General features: G+C 41.5%; 1 protein-coding gene across 2 annotated transcripts; it reads left to right on the plus strand.

Annotated features, from left to right (window-relative positions):
- Positions 1–23,244, plus strand: slc1a9 (solute carrier family 1 member 9). Of its 2 annotated transcripts, XM_034592549.1 has the most exons (12): positions 1–612; positions 717–850; positions 9,980–10,135; positions 10,863–11,015; positions 11,986–12,239; positions 14,836–14,941; positions 15,079–15,205; positions 17,235–17,468; positions 18,242–18,436; positions 21,797–21,931; positions 22,096–22,540; positions 23,062–23,244. In XM_034592549.1, the coding sequence occupies exons 3-12, from the start codon at positions 9,985–9,987 to the stop codon at positions 23,242–23,244; spliced, it is 1,983 nt and encodes a 660-aa protein (XP_034448440.1). In that variant the 5' UTR covers positions 1–612; positions 717–850; positions 9,980–9,984. The 2 variants fall into 2 exon arrangements, with proteins under 2 accessions (XP_034448440.1, XP_034448441.1); XM_034592550.1 differs by lacking the exons at positions 1–612; positions 717–850 and adding an exon at positions 7,633–7,690.
- Positions 23,245–24,454: the final 1,210 nt, after the last annotated feature.

The following is a 24,454-nucleotide window of genomic DNA, read 5'->3' on the forward strand; positions in this document are numbered from 1 at the left end:
CTTACGTCATATCGTCTGGTGCTGGTTCCCCACTGCAATGCCAGTAAGGAAGGTTGAGGTCTGCAAAGTCATGTTTTTGTATAACATCATATTTGACAGTGGAGAAGCTACGCTGATAACTCGCTGTCATCGTGCCAGTCTGTGATATCACAAACCTGAATCTCCTCAGGGTCTTTATCAGTTGCTTCCACAGTATTTCTGTGTATTGATAAAGTGTCGTGGTCCATGGAAAACGCTACACCCATGTATGTGCAGTATGTTGCAGCTCCACCCATGGGCCTCCATGCACTCGGAGGCCTCACAGACTGACATGACATTGATATCTGTCAAAGGGTCCCTCAGAGGGAAGGTGCTGTGCAGATTCATCCACTGTAGTGCAGACTCATAGCACCCTCCTGTGGAAGGGAGGGTAAGCAATCCGCCCCCCCCCCACACACACACACACACCACCACCACCACCACCACACACACACACAAACAAACACACACACAACATCCACCTCACCCCACCCTCTCAACCTGAAAAACAATCTTTTTTTTCTCTGCTCACGACAGTTGAAATAATGGGCAATTAAAACGACAACAGAAATCAAAGACAAACCTATGATGGAAGTGAGTGAACAAGGGAGAAAGAAGAGAGAGGGGGGAGGGGGAGATGGGGTGGTGCGGGGCTCAGAGAATCAAGCTGTTGTATTAATCTGCAAATTTCTCCTCAGATGACGCAAAGACTGCGACTTTGGCTTCCCGTCCCTCTCTGCCTCTTCATCTCCTCCTCGCCACATCCCTCAGCTCGCCGCGCCTCTCCCTGATGCCTCGCTCTTGTCGAATGGGAGACAGCGTCACACAGCAGGTAAGCCTGAGTACCTCCTCGTTGTCTTTTTTTTTTTCTCTCCTCCCTCAGTGTCCTCTCATTCATTCACTGCTCACACATGCAGCAGGTTGACAGGGTCATTGCATTTTCTTTGGCGTCTCAGTCGTTTATGTTTATTATTGTCTTATTGTCTTATTGTCTATCGACATCTCTCATGGGTGAAGATGCATCAGAGTATTAGAGCTGCAAAAATAATGATAATAGTTTACAATGAGCTGCAGGTTGTTTACAATGAGCTGCAGGTTGATGCAAAGTTCGGTCTCTGCTTTTTTTTGTGCATGCCGGATCTTTAATATCTTATCAGTTATCTGCATCGTTGTAGCAAGCTGTGTGCTGTCAGAGAGAAGACGATCCGGGAGATTTAAGGAGTTTCCAAGACGTCTGTTGGCCAAATGGAAAGATGGATTTACTGTAAGGGAATGAGCTGTGTGAAATTCAGTCCTGCTGGACTGAGGAGCAATAGCAAAGTTGCGGCGTTGGATCAAAAAGGGAGGGTAAGGGGGAAAAAAGAGGAGAAAGAAGGAGAGCAAGAGGAGAAAGGGAGTGTTTATAAATAGCAGAGCTTTACAAGGGTGAAGAGAGCAGATGTGAAAGACAGTCTGTGCTTAAGGAGTTCAAACAACAGATTAATACACTCAGATTATCATCCGAGAGATGCAGGGGCGGGGGTGCGGGTTGCTGGACACGTGTACACACACACACACACACACACACACACACTTCACAGATGCAGAATAAATCACACACACACACACACACACACACACACACACACATAAGCTCAAGCATTTTCTCTCATTGACACTTCTTGTCCACTCAATTCAATTTCAAACACTAACAGTCACACAAACACAAATCCTGAAAGTTTCTGGCGGTGTCTTCCCTTCTTTTACATCAATTTAAATATTTCTTAACATTTTATTTACAGTCAATAGTCAAGTGCAAATACTTGAAATTTTGCAGTACCAACTTTTCAAACATGACGATTTGCTTCTTTTCTAATTTCTCTGTAGCCCTTGTCAGACATCTCTTTAATGCTAAAATCAGTTGATCATTTTTTTGACTTACAAAATTATCATTTTTAAATAGTTTCAGTCATTTGTCAAGCTAAATACTTTTTTTGTATTTTTGATTTGTTCCAAATTTCTAAATGTAATGATTTGCTGCTTCTCTCTGTTTCAATTCAACACATATTTAAGTTCAGTTAAGTTTTCTTTTCACATTATTTTGGCAAAAAAAAGCATCTAAGGAAGTCACATTGAGCTTTGTAGAGGTTGTAATGTCTTTTAACATTTTATTGTATGTTAACGAGAATTTATGATAAGTTAAACAGTATATTCAAAAATAGATCTCACTCAATTCTAAATAGTGATAATTTCTTTGTCTTCCAAGACATCAGTCAAGTTCTGAAATGTTTTTTGTTCAATTAACCATTTAGATGATCAGCATGGATGGTTTTAGTGTTGGGTGCATATCATTGTAAAATAGATATCTTTGGGTTTTTGACTTGTTAAGTTGTTACGGCCATTTAATGGTAATTTTATCAAGTTGAATTGATATCAGAAATAATAAGTTGTAGCCCTGTTTCCATTTAACTGGAAGAGTGGAAAAGTAAAATACTGAAACATAATCGTTAGCTTGGCAAATATGTGCCTTAGAGGTTATCATTAAAACTGGATCCTAAATGCTTAAACAAAGAGGAAACAATTGTGTCATGAGTGTCAAACAAAATAAAATCTGAATTTCCTGCTGAATCTGATTATCCAATCTTATTCCTTTTCTGATCGGTGTACTTTTCAAAATGAATGAAAAGTTTAAAATAACTACAACTCACCTCCCTTCAAAGTAATCAATACAATTGGATTCACAGAAAACCAGAACCGAAACAACCAGTGTAGTAATGCAATGTCACATGATCCGTCTTCGAGCAGCAAGCACCTCTCGAGGTTTTAGACATGCCAAGTGAGGACACGCACTGACCACATGGACCCGCGTGTGGTCACATCCAACCTCAGTATGTCTGGATGTGATTGACGCTGACCCTCGCTGAAAGGGTTAATGCGCGTCGTTTAACCCCCCCCTGCTGTTGAGGCCACAGAGCAGACACGTGTTTGATGGCAGTTGTGCATATGCTGAGGGAATTAGGTTTGGCTCTGCTTTGACTGCATGGACAGTAAGTGTGTGTTGAGTATGTGTCTGCAGAGGTTTATTACAGTGTATTAGCAAAAGGAAATAGAACAAGTAATCTATGAAAACTGCCCTACGAAGCCTGAGAGCAGTAACTACACATTCAGAGAAAACAAGAAGAAAGGGTTTGAACGCAACACTATGTAACCTTTACTTAGAAACAGCACCCAGCCACTTATGGTAGTTAGTTCTGTTGGGCTCCATGTTCGAACGATTAAGTGGTTTTCATGTGGTGAAAAAACAAAGTCTATCACTGTATTGAGCAGACCTCTCACTGGGTAGATCCAACACACTGAACACACTAATTTGGCAAAACAGGGAAGTTAGAGAGCGCCTCAGTTGTTTGTCAAACATGACGCGTCGGGGGAGAAAAAACAGAAAGTCATACTCCTCTACTGGCAGTGTGAAAGGAGTCATTCGCCTCTTTTAGTGGGTTTAAAAAATCTGCGTACACTGGCTAATTTTGGTATAAAAGAGGTATAATAGTCAGGTACATTAATCTCAGGAGATCGTACCCACTCACCAAAGACACAAAGAGCAAGGACAGATGTACAGGTTGAGGACTGGGAATGAAAGAGGAAATATTCTCCCTATTCCAAATCAGTGCACTATCCAACTCATTTTAAATCTGCTGTTTTAATGTGAAAAGTTGCATCGTGTTGATTTAAGTTTTCACGTTGACTGACAAACCTACAAAGCCTTCAAATGACATTAAGAGAGATGGCCATTAGGGCTGCTTAGTTAATAAGTTACCTGGTTCCCCTCTTCTTCTTCAACACGCGATTCCGCCTCAACCCAGTTATTTCCGCTGCCTTCAAATGGAACTCATGAGCTCATGGTTACAATGTGGGCAGGTGGTCTACACTGTATGCTTGGGGCTCAAGTCATTGGAACAACACTTTTAGGCAGTGGCAAAAGTAGGCGCTAATATTAATGTCAATACCCACATTCAGAAGCCACAGAGGCTAACAGGCATGTAACACTTTTGAAATTCTGAAGAAAAAACATTTCCATAAAAAAAACGAAATTCCACAGCCTGAATGTTTCTGAAATGTCAGCAAACACGTCACGTTTAAGAATATTCAGAGATCTGAGTTGGCTTCCACGTTGTTCATATGGTGTCAGTCTGTGCATGTCTTTATTATGAATGCAAAAATATTAAAAGTGCATGAATTCATGATACTGCACACTGACACGGACATGTGGCCAAGATAAGCCTCATTCATATTCCACTCATTCCCAGCCAGATGTGTGTGTGTGTGTGTTTGAGAACAGTTCATCATGTAGCGTCTTGTAGTGCGGCTGCGGTGACCATCCTCCTCTGCCTCTGGTGAACGAGGGGAGGATGGAGGGGCGGGGTGGGGATTACATCTCGATCCCTTTGCAAAGCTCACACCAAACAATCAACCACTGGACGTAATCCTCTGAGACACACAGACACCAGCACACAGTTATAGACACACACACATGTGAAAGCCTGCTTGACAATGTATTACAATAGATATTCATAAATTACACTTATTCAGAGAAAAACTACACATTAAGGAAATTTGTATCTCTTCAGTGTGCAGTTCTGTATTGATTTAGTTATATGAAAATCCTAAAATCTCAAGATAACATAATTGTTTGGGTCATATTCCACTGTTAACGTGCATCAGGAAGTGAAAACTTTTAGATTGTATATGTTCTACTGATAATATATTCTCTAAAATCTGAAAATACGTTGTTTTTTTTTTAATGCTAAATTGTACCGTCTGTTAAATGTAAAAAACTAAACCATTCTTAGCTTCCTAGAGTCCAAGATGACGTCCTCGGATGTCTAAAAGTCTAAAACCCCAAAATATTGATTTCGCAACAGAGACAAGCAGCAAATTGTCTGTAAGAAGTTGAAAGCAGCAAATATTTTTGCCTATTTCTTCACTTCTTGATGGAAAAATGACGTAAACCCAAACATTAACTGAATATAAAAGTTGCCAATTACTATTTTGTCATTCCACCAATTAATCATTTAACTGTCAAGTGACATCTGTGAAAAGGTAGATATAATGTACAGTTATGTAAAGTACAAGGAAAAAGCACAACTCAATAATGATACAACAAATATACATATTTATGCTATAATTTATAAACAAAAACAAAAAACTGTAAACTAAAAATGGAGTTGTGCACACAGCAGAGTATTAGAAGTAAAAGTGAGCACTCATCATATAAATAATATCCAGTACATCTTTTGTTCTTGTTGCAGCTTGGCATATGATGTGAATCTTTCAACCTTAGCTTGAATCTTTCAATTTTGCATGATTGAATTCCCCTGCTGTTGGAGGCTTCCGATGTGCTAATCGCTGATGCCAATTTCTACAATTAATCGCTTCTATTTGTATTGGCTTTAAAGGCTAAATAGAAAGACGACAAACAGTCAGAGATAACCAAAGAATTACTGTCATGTCAGTTCAGTTCAGAAGCAGGCGGATTGGTCGTCAGGAGGGAGTAATATCTGTACGTATAGCCAACATGCATCTGTCTGATCTCTTGAACCAACATCTGTGATTGGTTCGAGACCTGGTTGGATCATTAATGTGGACGACTATAAGTGGATACGATGAGTGGGGGGTTAACATGACCATCCCATGACAGCCAGGCTTAAACCGGAGGTAGTTTTGCAGTGACACCCTGCCCCGATGGTATGTGCACCTATATCTACAGCAGCTTGGGCTCATTTCCATTAATCAAAGCCTGCTCTTCTGGGAGATTAACTCATTCTGTCACCGCCAGTCCATCCTCCTGGAAACCATGACGATTAAGAAGATGTGTCGTAAGTACATGGCTGCAAGTGGAGACTGATTGTGATGCATATGTCTTCATCACACATCTGCCGGACTGCCACGGCATTTACATTGAGGACCCTCATGTTTATCCAGTGTCTATTACTTTGAAAGTCACTGTGGGAGACGCTGTGTCTTGCGGCCGTGTAACTGCCACTTTGAAGTCGTTCTACCTTCACCCTTGTGCTTTCTCTCTTTGGCTCTCTTCACTAACATGTGTTTCCAGAGCTCTCACAAAGGCTAGATTTCCTTTCAAAGGGTTGTGCCTCTCGGTCTACAGAACTACCTTGCAGAGTTGTAATACCTGTGTCATGTTGCTGCGGAATCGAGGATTTGCTGTAAGCTGCCTGACCAAACAGTTTGAACTCGCTGACTTGACTCGCTGCATTTTAGTGGGGATGCTAAGCTGTGACGTGACGTAAGAGGCCTGTCTTTGACCAGTTGCTCCTTGCCGGGGCCGCGACTCTGATGCTCTGAACAGCATCTGTTTCTTGTAGTTGTTGAGAACTTTACACACAAGTCATTAGAAACGTAGAAACCAGATTCAACCCCAGAAGGCCATAAAGGGTTTCGGTTTTCCTCAGCTGAACAGAGCCACTGGGACAGCCCAGTAAGAGCTGGTTCCTGGAGGCCAGCTACGTTTCATCCGGAGGCAGCTCTGACATTTCCTGGAGCAGGAAAATAATCTGTGTGTTGGGGAAGGAAGACAGATTTGCGGAACAGCTTCAGGTCCTTGAGTGTGTCCTTGCAGCTTACACTCTGCGCAGGACACATGCTGTTGCTTCATTATTTCAGGGCCTCCCTCTGACCTGCTCAGGGATCAAAGGTTTAATATCCAGCTTTCACTCCCAGAGATGACGACAGGCAGCCTTATTCTTATTGTGTGATTCTGTAACACAACATACAACAGTTTAAATTGCTTTTTACCTCCGCCAAAAAGGTTTACGTCTTCACCCCTGTCAGTTTGTTGGATGGTTTGTTTGTTTGTAAGCAAGATTGCACAAAAACAACCAAACATATTTCCACAAAACCTGGTGGAATGATGGAACATGGGTCAGAGAAGAATCCAATAAATTTTGGAGCAGAACCAGACATTTTCATTCTTTAACATTCTTTAAATTTTTTCCGATTTCTTCTAGAAAAATGTATGGATCTCATTGAAAAAAATCAGGCATGACTGATGTGAAGTGTGTGCAATTTGGTGCAGCTTGATTTGATTTAAGGGGACTGTTGGGCCTTGACGGAGGTATGCGCTCTACTGGGCGACATTTGTGTATTTGAAAGCTCCTCACCTGTCTTTACTCTAAAGAGCATTTCACCGCAGAATAACCTGCATTTTTAAAATTTCGTTTTTGCCATGGAATGAGCAGCATTGATCCTAAAATGATCTACAATGAAATTTGAATTTGCCCACCAGGTTTTGACAGGATTTTATGAACCCACCATGGTCGCTGAGTGTGAAATCCGTTAAAACCTCGCCCCCCCCCCCCAGTAAACTGAGGTGAACGTGGTCGACTGATCCTACCAAACAACGTTCATGCTAAGAATGACATAAGGATTGAAAAGAGGATTTGTGAAGACTATAACAGTGGAACCCCCTCCCCCTCCTCTCCTCAGTACTCTGTTCAACGAGGATTATATCTCCGCAATTGAAACTTGGCAGGGCATTCTCCGCCTCCAAAATATAACATTTCACATCCCGGACTGCTGACCGCTGCAGAGACTAGCTAGGGGACAGAGATATGGCCAGAGGGAGCAGGAGATGAGAGAGTGGTGGTGAAAGCGAGCGTGACAGCACACAAACTAGTAGGTACCATGTTTCATGATCCCTTGTGTCTACTGTAATTTTGGTGAATGTGTGCGACTGTATCCCCGCTGCTGCTGCATATGCCATCGGCTCAGCTGATGGATTATAATCATGTCTGATTGCAATTGTCTCACTGAGTCAGACTGTTTGTAAATGTGACATTCATACTTCTGACAGGGATTTGGCGTTGGCTGCGCTGCTCTCCAGATGTGTTTACATATGATTAATGTTTAGAGATGGTGGTGGCCAGTCTCTGTTAAGGACAAATGTAGCGCAGTGTTATTGGACAGCGGACGCATTCCTACTCGCTGACGCTTTCTCCAAGTTGAAGGTGATGACTGTGCCTTGGAGGGAAGTTGGATTGCTTCAGTCACAATCCTGTGTTGACGAACGGGAGCTGAAATAGACATTGAGTAATAATTATAACAGTTGACAGTTTTATGGCTCAAGGTTGAGAGTTCAAAATAATCAAGTCGTGGATGTGGACCCGCGGGTTGATGGGAACATTGGGACTTTTTCACTTCTACCACATTTAGCTGCATTATCTGTGATTATTAATTTGGAGACGTATCATAGGGATGGGCAATTATATCAAGATTAAATATTTCATAACAGTCAATATTGATAATTATGATAAACGTCACATATTTATGTTAAGTGTAAAGATTTTTGCTCCTGAGTGAAGGTTGTGGTTTTAAACTCTTCTTTATGACACTTGATAAACAGCAAAACATTTTATAAATCTGAGGTAAATCAGTTATGTGTTAGACCTCCTTACTGTGCTTACACTTTATGTGTTATCCATTGAAATTGTATTGTTAGAATTATTGAAGTTGTTTCATCCTCCAGCCCTAACACATCATACTTAATCCTTACGTACCTACACTGGTTGTGTGGTCAGTCTGTTGTGTCCGCCACATTCATCCCGACGAATCTCCACCTCTACAGGATGGAACGTCATGAAGTTTAGTACAACCGTTTATGATCCCCAGGGGATGAATCCTATTGACTTTGGTGATTCTCTGACTTTTTCTGTTGTACCACCAGAAGATCAAATTAACTCGATGGATTAGAACAAAATTGTGTGCAGACATTTGTGGTTCCAAAGCTGTTTATCTTAATGAATTTAGCGATTCCCCCCCGACTCCTCCAGCACCAGCATGTGGCTTACATTTGTGGTTTTGGGTGGAATGTCTCTACAACTATTGAATAGATACAATTATGGAACAAGCCCACAGAATCAATCCTATTCTGTAGTCAAATTATTTCCCCTGCAGATATGAAACGACATGAATAAGAGCTCAGTGGCGCCCCCTCTCTCATACCTGTAAATGCATCTGTCAAAAACAGATACATTTTTACACTTTTGGGACATTAATTAATTTTTTAGATCAGGTAAACATAGCCTTCTCCAAATAGTACACAAATGCAAACCTGTCATCTGTATCTGCCCTCAGTCTTCTTCTCTTCTTTCAGCATTCTAAAATGAAGAAAATCCATACCAGTGGTAATCTGTGTTTGTTCCCGCCAGAGATTGCTTTCGTTTTTGACTTTAATTCCTCCTCTGAACACAAAGTTTTCTTCTTTATCTGGAGTATCAGAAACTTTTCTTGGACACGCCTTCTGCTTTTCCAGCACGCTCCTAGTTGCCGTTACTTAATGTCGTCACAGACTGCAGATTTAAAACTCTTGTTGTTTGCAATGGGTTTGGACGTAATGGATGTTCATGTATATATATAAGTCCCACATTCCAGATTTAAGTAACTTCCACTCAACCTTGTGTTAAAGACCTGTCACACCTGTTGGTCACAGATGGTGCATGGCCCACTTAGCTGACTCATTCCTAACTGCACTCATCAACTATATTTCTTCCTTTGTTAGCAGCTCCTGATTGTGTTGTGTTTAGATCCTGGCATGCTGCCTTTCCCATTTCGAGGATGATGCACAGATTACATCTCTCAAGTTATTTCTTCATGTCCTGTTTGGCCATCGCCTGCCGTGTTTGGGTTGCCTGCAGTCACGCTTTTTTACTTCCTTTAGGCACCCAAGCCAAATACTCATAGTTGTTGTGTGGGTGAGTGGAAGGTTTCCCTGGTTGTCCCTAATCCCCATTCAAGACCAGTCAGCCCTCACTGGCCTCCGGAGAGATGTTTTGTTAACATGGTCTATAAACAATCCAGAGTCTTTACATTTGACAAATTAGTTAAGATAAGAGACACAAATGCAGAACAGTGTGCAGGCAAACACATGCTGGAGAATGTTGAGGCATGTGTTCTCCTACTGTCTCCACAGGCAGGATGACGAACCAGACGACAGCCAACCAGTCCAACACAGTCAAGAAGGAGAAAGAAGAAAGCCAGCGAGATGACAACACAGAGGTTGCGTATAAAGATGCAGGCCACTGCAGCCGCAACACCCACAACCTGCTGCTGGCGCTCACTGTCATGGGTACGCAAGGACGAGGAAACTCTGGATGTGTGCTGATATTATGCTTTTATAAATTTGATCGCAATAAAAGCTAAGGTGTCCAGTGAGCTCAAAGGCTGTAATTGTTGACAAAACAACAATTTCAGCTTTTGGTAAACATCCCAAATCCCCACATTCTTAACTGATTGAGTTGAATTGAATTTGAGGTCAGTTTTATAGTCAAATGTGTTGCAGCCAATGCACAATCCTAAGTGTACGGACTCCATGATAATTTTCCCATGAGGCATCTTGAGCTTGTTGTTGTCTTTGGTCTTCCTCTGTAAACACTTTGGTATGTCTCTGCATGGCAGTGTTCTTTGTCCCAAAAAAATCACTACAAAGTCGAATAGTTTGTTATTTTTGTCTGTCATTTGTCACCCAGATTTAAACCCAGATTTAAACCCAGATTTAAACCTGTTTACATTACGCTACATGTTTGTCATTAGTCAGAGGCCTCCTACATGTCGGATGTAAACCAGCACAGTTTGGGGGGCCGCTGAAGTAGGCCTGTATGTCTACCAATACATTTCAAACTGAAAACATATAGTTCCTGAAAGAAACAAATCAATCCATTTAGCAAAATTATTGTAGCACAAAAAAGTAATAATTTAATATTTTCAGTGAATCAGTTTATCTTGACAAAAGCTTAAAATCAACATCACCTGTTTCCAGAAAAATCCATGAATAATGAACTCCTTCCTCTCGTCAGGTGTCATTATGGGGGCAGTGTTTGGGATGCTGCTGCGGTACATGAAGGTGACGGACAACTCCACGCTCACGATGGTTTCCTTCCCGGGAGAAATCCTCATGAGGATGCTGAAAATGCTCATCCTGCCTCTAATCATCTCCAGTCTCATCACAGGTGTGCAGGCAGACACACACACACACACACACACACACACACACACACACACACACACACACACACACACACACACACACACACACACACACACGCACACACACACACACACACACACACACACACACAAACAGAGAAACACACACAGTAGCACACCATAGACTGCATATAAAGATGGACGACGTGACAGCTCACAAAGGTGAAGCCAAAACATCTTGACCACCCCTTGGTGGCTGGCTGCAGTATAAGTTGAATCCTGCTTCCTCCATGTTTTCAGATCAAAATTTAAAGTCAAAGTACACGTCTAATCATTTTCATGATGATGAAAGATGTTAATGTCTAACTAACCATAACAATTTAATCTACACTAAGACAATTTAAAAGAAACTGAGGAGAATTTATGAGTACCCAGACCTCTGTTGAAACTCAAAATGTACAAATTTAATTATCATAAATATCTCTGAACCTGGGAACATTTGAAACACTGTCTTGATTAAAGATCAATAAAGACTGATAACCTGTCATCCTTTGGGATCACTGCATGAAAGGGAGGAAAAACATCCTATCTCACAAGTGAAAAATAATTCCTCGGGCTGCACCAAAATGATCTGGTAGTCGTGGTAATCCATCCAGTTGTAATCTTACTTACAAACAAACATACAAATGAACCAACCATCAAACAAACAGACAGGGGTGATTGGTAATGAAATAGTTTTATAAGGCTTTGAACATCCTTTTTATTTTATTTGGTAGAATATTAAAAAGAGACAATGCAAATAAACATTGAATCAAAGAAAGAAGCAAAGCAACAGCTGTATATAGTGCATGTATAGCATATAGGGCGGGAACATGTGGAACTGCAAGTGTCAAACTTCCAGGAAAAGCCACTTTCATTCCCTCTGTGAACATTAGCAGGGATCATTTTGATTATTGGTGAGTGCGAACACTAATGGTCGTCTGTCTCTTTCAGGGCTGGCTGGTTTAGACGCCCGCTCCAGTGGCAGGATGGGCAGCAGAGCCATGGTGTACTACATGTCCACCACTGTAATCGCTGCCATCCTCGGGGTCATCCTGGTGCTGGGGATCCACCCGGGGAACCCCAAACTGAGGGGAGGCTCGACAACCTCGGCCCCGAAGAACCCGAACGTCAACAGCCTGGACGCCTTCCTTGACCTACTCCGAAACCTCTTCCCTGAGAACCTGGTGCAGGCCTGCATCCAACAGGTACCATACTCTGGCTCTTTTTGTGCACACCGTAGAGTTGCAAGCATCAAATACAAACTGAAGAAACATGGAATATTGGTCAGAGAAGACAACATGTTTGCCAATAAACAAGTAGCTGTTCTGGAGCTTTCTGTTATGTCACATGATCATTGTCAGGGGAAGGTCAAGATAGCTCCGCTTTTAAGCCAACGTGGATGAGAAGTTTTTTCACATGTCCAGAAAAATTCAAGCATCTGCAATTCTATAACCACCGAGCGTTCCTGGGATGAGGAAACTACATAAGCTTGTCTTGAGACTTTTCTTCAATCTGTCCTTTTTTCCTTTGAATTACTAGAGTTTTCTTATTTCCTTAGCCCTTAGTTAGTTAGTCAACAGATAAGGGAAAATACCTTTTTGACTCATGCATGCACATTGTGATGCAGTCATAGGTTCATATAAATGGCTCACAAGCAAAAACAGTTGATCCAAAGCTTCATAGGTGCTCCTAATTGAGATTGTTTTGTCACCCATTTCCAAAGATATAATTAAAATGATTAGATTTTAAAGTTGCGTAACATATTTAATAGATCCCTTTGAGTTCTCCTGAAAAGATCATAGTTGTAATAATTAGCATGTCTGCCCGAGGCCCTGACATAAAGAAGGAGCAGCAGGAAGTTGTTAACGACTGGCGAGAGTCCTTTCGTCCTCCAAACCTCATACTCAATGTTTTCTACATGTGTTGGTTAACAGTGACGAGTGGAGGTTTGATTTAAATCAGAGGGTTTTGGCTACAAAGGGACCAAAAGGTCAAGGCTGCCATCTGTGCATGTGGAGTCCTGGAGGTGGAGCCTTTAAAATGTAAACATCAAGGTAAAGGAGAAGTTCATTATTTTGTTTGTTGTTTGTTTTTCAGCAGTATTTCACTAACACTACTACAGATTTCAACTGAACTTGGTGGAAGGATGGTACATGGGCCAAGAAAGAACTCAATAACGCACCTTGTTTAACATTGTGAGATAGTGTTTTTACATTTTACATAATTCATGGATCTTGATGAAAAGAATCCACCATATAGAGAGAACTTATATCTGAGTGTGAGATATTATCCGCGGCTTGATAGAATTTAAGGGGCCTTGATGGATCTACTGAGTTCCATTCTAGTTTGCTTTCTTCTGTCGAGCTTTAGGTAACAGGATCAATAGCTGTGTATATGGCAAATACACAGTAAGCAGCTGGTTAGCAAAGCTTAGCAGAGAGACTAGAAAGATGTCAAAACAGTTAGGCTTTCTCTGTCCAAAGGAAACAAAGTTCACCAACTGGTATTTATAAAGCTCAAGACTTAAAGGTTCAGTGTGTAGAATTTAGTGACATCTAGTGGTGAATTTGCAGATGAATACCCCTCACCCTCCTTAGAAGCCTTCAGTTGTCACAAAAACTACTGTAATCTGCATTTCTCAAAAGCTATTCCTCTAAAGATTTGATTTAGATTTTTTGTTAGCGAGAATTTAAGGCAACAGTTAAGATATATATGAATTTGTTGTGCTGCTGAATCAGTGATTAGTTGATATATTTTATTGATCACATCAGTTTGTTTGTTTGTGTTTTCCCCGCAATCTTTATTTTTCACCATTGTAGCTTAAATATTTCTATATTTTACATTTTGAACTGCTAAGAAATCCCTTTAGATTATAGATTATTAGATTATATAATTTAGTTAATAAATTGGCCCATTCTTTAAACAGAATTAAATCAACCATAATTGAGTGATTGCGGTACAATAATACCAAAAATAAAACTGCTTAAGACGAGAATGAAAGTCTTCCTGAACCAAATTGTCTTTGAGTGAGAGTTTACAAAGACGATTTAAATTTACCATCTGAACACACTGTTGTAGTGTTTTTCATTTGAATAATGGCGGACGCAGCAGAAGGACTCGGGAGACGGCTACTGTTTATCCAAGCTGATCATTTTTAAACGATAATCCAAGTCTCAATCATGAGGCGACAGTTGCCTTCTTCTGTCCAAATCCTGTGTTTATTTCCCCCTCTTCTCTCTGTCATGCGTGTATGTCCGAATGATTAGAAGAAGTTGCCTGTGTTTGATTGGGTGAGGGTCAGCCCTTCTGCTACTGCTAATCTCTTTACATCTGTAACGTCATATCCTTCTTTACCACAGTAAGGCATCTGCTGGTGAACAGGAAGCCGTGCTGAGTATGAGCTTAAAGACTCTCTCCCCTCTTCTCTCCTCCCTGTGGTATCCTCTCCTTTTTCTCTTTTTCTCTGTGCCTCTCCCTCTTTTCTGTCTGCATCTCTGCTTTACTGCCTCTATTGTTTGTGCTCATCAGGGATTCATTGAAGTCACAAAAGGCATAATTGCTTTAGCAGGAAGGAATCGTCCTTCCCCTCTTTAACCTTTAACCTTTAACCTTCCTCTCCTCCTCTTTTTCCTCTTTATTTGTCTTTAATCTCTTCCCTGTTTGGCTTTTTCTTGGAACACAAATCTGAGTTTGCTGCGCTGTTTCCAAACTTTTGTTTGATTTCACAACAAAATCAGGCTTTCTCCTCTGTTCAGTTTTCTTCTGAACAGCTCATCAGTCACGGTGTCGTTCTGTCTCCAGGTTCAGACGGTGCTAAAAAAGGTGCCGGTCCCAGCATCAAACCAGACTGAGCCCATTTTAGTGGGCAGAAAGCAACTGGAGTATAAATGGGGCATGAATGTCCTCGGTGAGTTGTTGATGGAGCAGATTTGCTTCATGTTGTCCAATCATTTCATGCTCAAATATAAATTCCTTTTTTTTTTTTTTTGCATTGAGAACAGCACAATTATTTCCACTGACATGCTGCTTTGTGTATTCCTCAAGGTTTGATTGGCTTCTTCATCACCTTTGGGATCTGCATGGGCAAGATGGGCGAGCGCGGGAAGGTCATGTGCGACTTCTTCAACATCCTCAATGAAATTATCATGACGATGGTTTCCATGATCATGTGGTCAGTGTCTCGTTTTCCTCCTGTGCGTATTTGTGTGTAGTGTGTTGAAGCGTACACAACATGCGTCTGTCTTTGCTCATGTCGCGCTCCGGCTGCATTGCTTTGACGTTCTGGAGAATACCACACAAGGAGCTCAGCGACAGTGATAGATATGGTGAAGACTGTGTACATGATACAAACTGTGGGAACAAGAAACAGTGTTGCACAGTGAAGACTGAAAAGGCGATGAAGGAAGAGGAAGAGGGGGAAAGTGTGTTAGTGAAGGACACGGACAGATGGAAGGACGGAGAGAGAGGGATAGAGAGGGCGAGGGTTTCCCTGGGATATGCTTGAGTCTGTGGTATGTTGGGGAGGAGCAGGAGCAGGAGCCAGGGCCCAGATCAATGTTGTGGGTTCCCAGGGGAGGCGGGGTGGAAGATCTCCAAAATGTAATGAATCCACCAACGACAGAGGAGCCACTTGGCAGCAGAGCAGAAGGCAGATGCGGGCAGGAGGGACAGCAGGACGTGGAAAGATGCGTGTGAGAGCATGCCTTCAGAGAGCAGGGCAGGCCTTGAGGCTTCGCAGGACCCCCGGATAGTAGCACAGAGAGCGAGAGTGTCGTGGCACTCAGAGACAGGAAGGGAAGGGAAAGGAAGGAGGGAGCGGGTAGGCGGTTGGAAGAAAAACAGCAGGATGCTTGTCTCGCAGCTCTCCTAGGCCATCTACGAGTGCAGCTGGACACCAAAGGAGTTATGTCCTTGTTCGTATCACTCACTCAGTATAAACAGATTACTCACGGGCCTATGGAGCTCGCCAAACACGGTCCAGTGTATACAAAAACATGTATCATACGAGGAACACATCCATCAAATCATACGTGGCATACTCCACCAAACAACTGTCGGTGAATGCCAGCGGCAGCGTGCAGCTGACCTGAGCAGCCAGGCCGCTGTCACCGTGAGACCTGCTTTGACTCGCACCAGGAAGAGCCTAAAGGGGAAACACAGCTTTAATTCATAAGTCCCACAGCGGCCTGTTTTCATGAACAACTGCACTCCAGAGCTGGAAACCAGAGATCCAAGAATGTGTTATGTCCTCAAGCAGAGAAAAGATGTTTGACAATGAATATAGATTAATCAGGTGTTGGTCTGATATTTCACATTAACATGAGTGAAAGACAAATAGAAAAAAAATATTATGATTCTGATATTTCTTTAGCTCTAATACCTTAGCTGATAAATCATTAAATCATCATGAAATCATGAAAGCAATAATAAAGCAGCAGGGTGAGAGAGCTTGATCCATCAGGTTCCTGAGGAGGAGAGACTTTCTCTTTCAGGTATGATTTTGACATAATGAAGGTCTGTTTAATTTGAAAGTAATTTTTCAAGCAAATATAACTATCTTTATATAGGTTTGCTGCAGCGCCTTGTCTTATTTTACAGTAATGTGACAACATCTTTGGGTTTTAGAAAGTTCATCCAACAAAAAAATCTATTTGAAGACCAAGTTAATGAACCACACATTATTCTATAATGGAATAATCAGATGTTTTCACTAGTGTGTTTCATCTTAATTGTAAGAATTGTTGTTTTCTTTACCCTAGAATGAGCCCTTTATATTTACATACTTTATATTTACATTGGGAGAGGGTCCTCTCTACGGAGGCCGCCTTGTTTTTTACAGTAGCCCACACTGGACAAACTAAACACCTTTGAGTTTTTACGGCAACTGAAGGTTCTCTTTCATGTTTGGAAGGGGAGGGTGAGGTGAGAGGTGTTCAGCTGCAACATGCAACTTCACCACTAGATTTCACTTAATTCTACACACTGAACCTTTAAGAATAATGTTAAACAATGTTAAGTTATTTACATATCTAAATAAATACTTCAGAATCATATAAATACTAAATACACACATAAAGATACAAGTTTATTAATATAAAGAATTTAAAACACAAGGCATTCAAAAGTAATGGGGAATAATAGGAAATAATAACTTCATAACCGATATTGCAGCTCTGACGGGTCTCCCTGACTCTTTGCAGGTACTCTCCCTTTGGCATTGCCTCTCTGATCGCAGGGAAGATTGCAGCCATCGGAGACCTGGAAGTGGTGGCCAGGCAGCTGGGCATGTACATGGTGACCGTTATCGTGGGCCTGGTGATCCACGGCGGATTAATCCTACCTGCTATATACTTTGCTATTACCAGAAAAAGCCCCTTTATTTTCTACTCTGGAGTCTTCCAAGCTTGGATCACTGCGCTGGGCACTGCTAGCAGGTAGGCTAGTCTGCAGGAAGTGTGTGTGTGTGTGTGTGTGCACGTGTGGGTGGGTGAAGGTTCTCTGTTTGGCATGTGTTAACACATGTGTGTCACATGTTTCTTTTACAGCATCTATTCCTCGAGCAGCTGCTGTAGTAACTATGATTGATCGCCGTGACCTGCTGCTCCCTTTCAGCCATTTGGGTTAAATCTGAAAGGGCTAAAGGCAAATTCTGTATTTACACAAACTGAACTGACAGATCAGGACAGCAGAGCCAAATGTGTGTAACACAGGCTATCATGAACAAGTCCATGTCAGACAGATCCTGTGTTGTAAATGTCTGAGCCTCTGGATTAGTTGTCACCAGCCAAACTGGCCCCGCTGCATCCTGCCTCGCTCGGCTTGGTTCGGCCAGCATGGAATTCTGCATTGCTGCTGAAACCAACTGTCATTTTGGCACATTACTGAGGCTTTAGTGAATATGGGTAATCCTATCAACGTTTTCTCTAATTATATTATGACCTGAGCTTAGCAGGGCCAGGATTCAAATTCCTTTAATTCACATGCTGGAGGATTGCAACAGTGGCCTCCGCCAGCTGTCGGGAGGAGGCTGTCAGGCGACTCAAATTTCGGCCGAATCAAATTTTTTCCCTCCTTTTTTTATCCTTTACCTTCTTCATCACCACTGCACTTCTGTCTCTCACCACCTGTCCACGTATTGTATTTCCTGCAGCAGAAACTTTGATCCTTTCCTTTGTACATCTTCACCTTTTTCTTCCTCTGTTCTCAGTGCTGGGACGTTACCAGTCACCTTCCGCTGCCTGGAGGAGAATCTGAAAATTGATAAACGTGTGACTCGCTTCGTGCTGCCCATAGGTGCAACCATTAACATGGACGGCACCGCACTGTATGAGGCTGTGGCAGCCATCTTTATCGCCCAGATGAATGACATCAGCCTGGACGGCGGACAGATTATTACAGTCAGGTAAAGCACATGGTGGATGTAGATCTTGAACTAAAACATGGCAGACATCGACACACCTTTCTGAGATCGAAATGGGTGGAACATGTGCGTGACAATATCTGAAACTTCCCAAAGCCAAAAATATGACAATCACAGCCCTTTCATCCATTTGCAGGCCAGGTGCAAAGGAGAGAAAGTACATAGAATTTGAGCCAAAGACAGTAAACGCCCAGACCAGACTGTATATAAAGATGGACAACATGACAGGTCCCCATGCAGGATGGAAAAGGGTCTTGATCGCCCCCTGGTGGCTGGCTGCAGTATAGGTCATAAACCTTGTCTCCTCTATGTTTGCGTATGGGACATGCACCAAATTAAGAGATCAAAGTACACGTGAAATTTTTTCTCAATGATGATTTCACCCATTTTAAGTAGTTCTTATCACACTGATGTTTATTTTTGATCAGTTTGGTTTTGATAACTTTTGATGCTATAAAAACGGGGTTAAACTTCCTGATTGACAGTTGAGACTGACTCGAGTCGAGAAAGTGTCCACCTTAAGTCACTGAACTGGACCATGTAACATTTGCTACCAGGCTGCAAGAAACCAATTTTCTTAATTCACCAAAAAGCTGAATAATACTGATCTAAATCATGTTGTAAGTTTCTGTATTTAAAACTGATCCTGGTTTGATATCTCTCTGCTGTATCTGCTCGGTCTGCATGCACAGTGTTCCTCTTGCTGTTGTAACTTAACAGCCTGCTAAACTAAGAACTGCAAGAGTTTCTACAGTGGAGGAAATAGTGATAAAAGATCTAACGTGTGTGTGACATTATCCACCCCCGCACCCCCCCCCCTTTTATGGCAGTTTCACAACTTGCTGGACAAAAAAAAGGTTTGTGAACCTCTGCCTAAAATCATTTATTTTATTTAATGTTGTTTACAACAAAATCTAATTTGCTCTTAATTATGTCGGGACAATCCACTGCTTGTTTAACTTTTACTGTGCACATTTACTTTAATCTGAAACAATTTAACAGATCAAATACATTTAAAGTGTAAATAATTTTAATGTTTAATGCTTTATAATGACTTGATTGTGGGGAATTTATTTTATTGGGTTTATGTAACAAGCTGGGTTTTTTTCTATTAACAGGAAGTTCTCGTTGCACCAACCTGATAGTCACATGACACAATTGTAGCATTTTTATTGGATAGTGAATAAAACTATTTTCAAACAGCTTAAAGTGTTTTTTAGAATCTGTTTAACGACTGAGAGTTTTAATGAATCCACAGGGCTTCGTGCTGTGTAACTTCTGTGTTGCATTTAAACATTTCTCATGTAATCCTGCCCTTATTGTAAATATGTTGTCTAAGTAACCAGTGGAAATGAAATACAAAAGCATGTTCATATGATCTGACTTGCATCAATTATAGTTAGTGTGCTGTGTTGAAGGGCAGTCTAAAGCTGAATGAACACAGTTCAAAAATAATGAGATTTTCGAGGTTTCAGCAAAACATTTAGATCTGATTGGAACCAGTCTACACGGATCTGACTCCTCTTTGTGGCTGCGGGTTACAAATGATCCTCAGCCCTTTGATGTTGTCTATTGTTGGTCTTTCATCAATGGCTGTTTACTACCAACTTCTGAAATCTAGTTTTCAAAAGCTGTGTGTGCCTATTGTGTCATCTGTGTGCAAATTTTTCCTGAAATAAGATCCACATGTGCCGTGTGGGGTGATTTTTAACGCTGCAGTTTGTCAACAATGCCAAGCGATGAACAGCCTCATGCAGTGAATATCACAGTTGTGAGCGGTGTCCAAACTGGCCTGAAGTCACATCTGCGACCAACATGAACTGATAATTCCTTTAATTGCAGACATGTCATCGCAAGCGGCCTTCTTCTGAGCTTTAAGGTTTTAAGTCAGGCAACATTGACAGATTTTGTTTTGTTGTCGACATAAAACCTACTACGAAAAACATTTTCCTCTGTCCATATTTCTTCTTCACAGTGTAAGTCTTGCGTGGACGACATGGAAATGTAACTCATGTAAATGCCAGGCTCTTGCCGTTTGACCTGGTTCTGCAATTGTAAACCATTACATTTAAACTATATCACACATTATTATAAATCTGTTTGAGGCCTTGCAGCAGAGGATTTAGTTTTTTACCAATACAACTCACCCTTTGCATTTTGCAATCTGCTTGTATGTTTGTGAAGTAAAATATCTCCTAAAACATTCAAGTAACCTGATACTAAATGTATGGTTACTCTCTAGTCATCCTACAGTTATCATCAGGGTTTCCACTGGCTCGTAAAAAGTCTTAAATATGTTAATGCTATCTGTTGCATTTTAAAATAAGTACCAGTGTCAGCAAATTATTGTTTGTAATGTCTCTGTGTGTTGTAGTATATTCTCAACGACACAGATATCAACTTGCTGTTATAAAACTACAAACTAACGTGGAACTGATAACTGACCTGGTCAGAATTGATCTCCAGACACCCTGCTTGTCTGTGGGAAAGACTGTAGATATCTACTGTCTGTAGTTTGATAGACAACTTTTCAGGGTTTTTCTCTACTCCTCTTTTTCACCATATCTTCAATTATGGGGAAGTGTACCTAATTCTGGGACACTTTATATCTGTCGTACTTGACATAGGTCTTAGGGTCTTAATTACGGTCTTAAAAATCGTAAGTTTAACTTGTTGAAACCTGCAGTAACCCTGTATGATGCAAACTCATACACACTTTTTTTTTTATTGTCGATCCAAAATGGTATTCAGTACATTTAAGGGCTCTTATATACCATGTTTATTGGTTTTTTTGGCGGCCATTCAGCCGAGTAGACATGCTGAATCAGCAGCGAAAGTATTTGCTAACTTCTCTGATTGGCTGTTCAACTCAGTGTGTCAGTGATTTCCATTATTATGTGGTTTCACCGCTGACTTTTCTGGTTGCTGACAGCACATATTAACTTTTTTTAAGCACATTTTTTTACATGGATTCACCTTTTGCTCATTGAACAAATGAACTCTCCTTGCATCTTTTTTTGCATGTCTGGTATGAAAGACTAATTTTGGCTTCAGTCGCATGTGACACTGTGTGTGGTCCCTTTTACAGTTGTTCAGCAACATTGCAAAGTTAAACTTTATAGGATCACTTTGACATTTTTCATCAGGCATGTTCTCAGTGTCTGAAACTCAGACAGAACGTACGCATAGGTCGTCTGTTATCTGTACAAAACATGTACTTTGTTGGGTTCTGTGCTTTGAGGTCTTGCCGATTGTTTTACTTTTTACCATCACATTAATGATCGATTTTCCTGGTCTCTGTCTCAGTATGAAGATGGTTCTGCTTTCTTGTTTCCTCCACAGTATGACCGCCACCCTGGCCAGTGTTGGAGCTGCCAGTATTCCGAGTGCTGGACTGGTGACCATGTTGCTGATCCTGACGGCGGTCGGCTTGCCCACCCAGGACATCAGTCTGCTCATCGCTGTGGACTGGCTGCTGTGAGTCAGGTGTCTGATAGGCACTGATATGAGTAATGAATGACTTCTCAGCTTCTCCTCAAGAGCTTAAAAAGAAACATTTGTGAGCTGTATTGTAAGAATGTTCAACTCATGGTGGCTCTCATCATTTCACTCGCTGACACTGATACTGTTTGTCCACTCAGTGACAGAATGCGTACCTCCATCAATGTGGTGGGCGATTCGTTTGGTGCCGGCATCGTGGACCACTTGTCCAAGGCGGAGCTCGCCGAAATTGACGCAGCCGAATTGCAAATGCAAATGCAACTGCTCCCTCCAGAGGAGGAGCTAGATTTCATCCCTCCGCCACCGATCTTCACCGAGATGGACCTGATCGACCCTCTTAGACCGCCTGAGCTGCCACCTCGCTCCCCTCGCCCACCCAAACAAAACCACCACGGCCTCTCCCAGTCCCACTCAATCACTTACTCGCCGTCCCGTTCTATCCGATCTCCATCACCCCGCTCCATCCGTTCTCCCTCTCCGCGCTCCGCTTGTTCCCATTCTCCCCGACCTTTCCGTACTCACTCACCACGCCTCCTCCGCAGGACGGAGGCGGGCTATTGCGCTCTGCCCAGCCATGATAACCAGGTATCTATGCACCACTGCTTCCTCTTTTTGTACCGTAATGTTTCAGACTACCTGTTCCCCTGTGAATCAAGTCTATGATATATATATGTAATATAATATGCTTTGAAGAGATTTTGAGATTGGTCATATTGTTACTTTATCTGTTAAATAATGAGAACATACAGTAGACACTTGAATCATCTGCGTATCCTTAAGAAATTCTGTTATTTGCCATTAATAAAGTTATTATTTGTTACCTATATGTATATTGTATTTCAAGGCTTTTATCTTTTAGTACAGTATCTTGTGCTTTGCATGGTATGATATGTGTTCCAATTGGGCACCAGAGTCTATGATGTATGAAGGCTACATAGATAATTCAAATCTCTGTTCCTGTTATATTTCAGCTAAAATGACTATGTCTCTAAACCCTTTTCCTTTAACATTTACCATGTGTGCATTTGTAAAGGTTTAGTGTGTTAGTCAGTTGGTACAGTCTCCATCGTCTACCTAGTCTCATTTGTTTCTCTTTTCCGTCTCAGATTCCCACAATGCCTCGCTGCTACAGAGAGCGAGAACGGGAGCGGGACCGACTGAGGCGAGAGAGTGAAACTGAGGAGGAGGACGAGAGAGAGAGGGTTTTGGGTGAAGTAAGCGACGGCGAGGAGAGTGATGACACTGCCTATGATCGGAGGAACGTCATCCCACTGGGCGACCTGCCATGATTGGATTTTTACCACAGAGAAGCTTCCCCAGCGATTTGTTTTTGTTGTACGACAGCTTTCCCCGCTTTATTGCATGGCTCAGCTTTTTCGCACGAGCCCAGCGGAGGGCACATGTGGATTTCTAGCTGGTTACATTGTTACTTCTTTTTTTTGTTTTGTGTTCCGAGATCGACAGGATTGATCAATAATTTTCAATGACAACACGCTGTAACATTCCTGAGAAGAGCCCAATAAACCAACCTGTTCATTTTAGCTTTCTTGTTAGCTGAAACCCATCAAATGGTGCTGTATATAAACGTTTGCAATCGCTTTAGAGGTTCAATTCATCCTTTTGGCAGAGCTACTGCTTCATCCTCTCATGTTGGACTGAGGGCAGACTGGCAGACTCACTATCTCAGGTGGTATTACGAGAGGGGACGGACTGGGGCTGGCTAGTTAGCTTGCTAACTGAAGGAGGAAAGAAGGGATATAAATAGAAGCAAAACAAGAGTTTATCAATGGCCTTGTTTCCCACTGCTGAGGAAAGTTTTAGTGTGTTGCTTTTGCACTGTTTCTTCTAAACATATAAATAAATAGATTTAATGCTAACATTGGTGAGCGATAGCAAACATTTACAAACAGCACCTTTTGTAATGGAGTTGTTTCCCCAGATTACTCATTTCATTCCCTTAATAATTTCATTATGATGTAGATTTCTCACTTAATAACCCCCAAAAAGTTCCTGTATGACTCTACGTTTCCGATACCGGGGAATTGTGGGTGTGCTCTTGATGAGAAAAGTATGTTGGTGTTTTTACCAGCCTTTTAAAGCACAACCACAAGTTATGAGTTCCTCCTCTGCTCGGCTCCCTCTCTTCTACTTTTAGTTCCTTTGCAGAAAGTGAAATTGTTAAACTTACAACTGAATAGTTTGACATTTTTGGACATAAGTTTATTTGTTTGGTTGAAGAGAGTTGGGTGAGAAAACTGATATTATTCTGAACTCTTTATGGTGAATATGAACCCAGCAAATAGTTAGCTTAGTTTACCACAAAGTTTAGGGGGGGGGGCAGCTAGCCAGATTTTTGTTTAGTTTTATCCTTAAGAATATCTGTTAATCTTAAAATATTCAGTTTTAGTCAAATGTATTTGGTTAATTTCAGTCCAGACAACCTAAGGATGTTCAATCTACTTTTATCACTGACACTTATGTTTCAAGTTTGTCAAGCAT

Source organism: Hippoglossus hippoglossus, chromosome 8 (assembly GCF_009819705.1).
Source record: "Hippoglossus hippoglossus isolate fHipHip1 chromosome 8, fHipHip1.pri, whole genome shotgun sequence".
Taxonomy (NCBI): domain Eukaryota; kingdom Metazoa; phylum Chordata; class Actinopteri; order Pleuronectiformes; family Pleuronectidae; genus Hippoglossus; species Hippoglossus hippoglossus.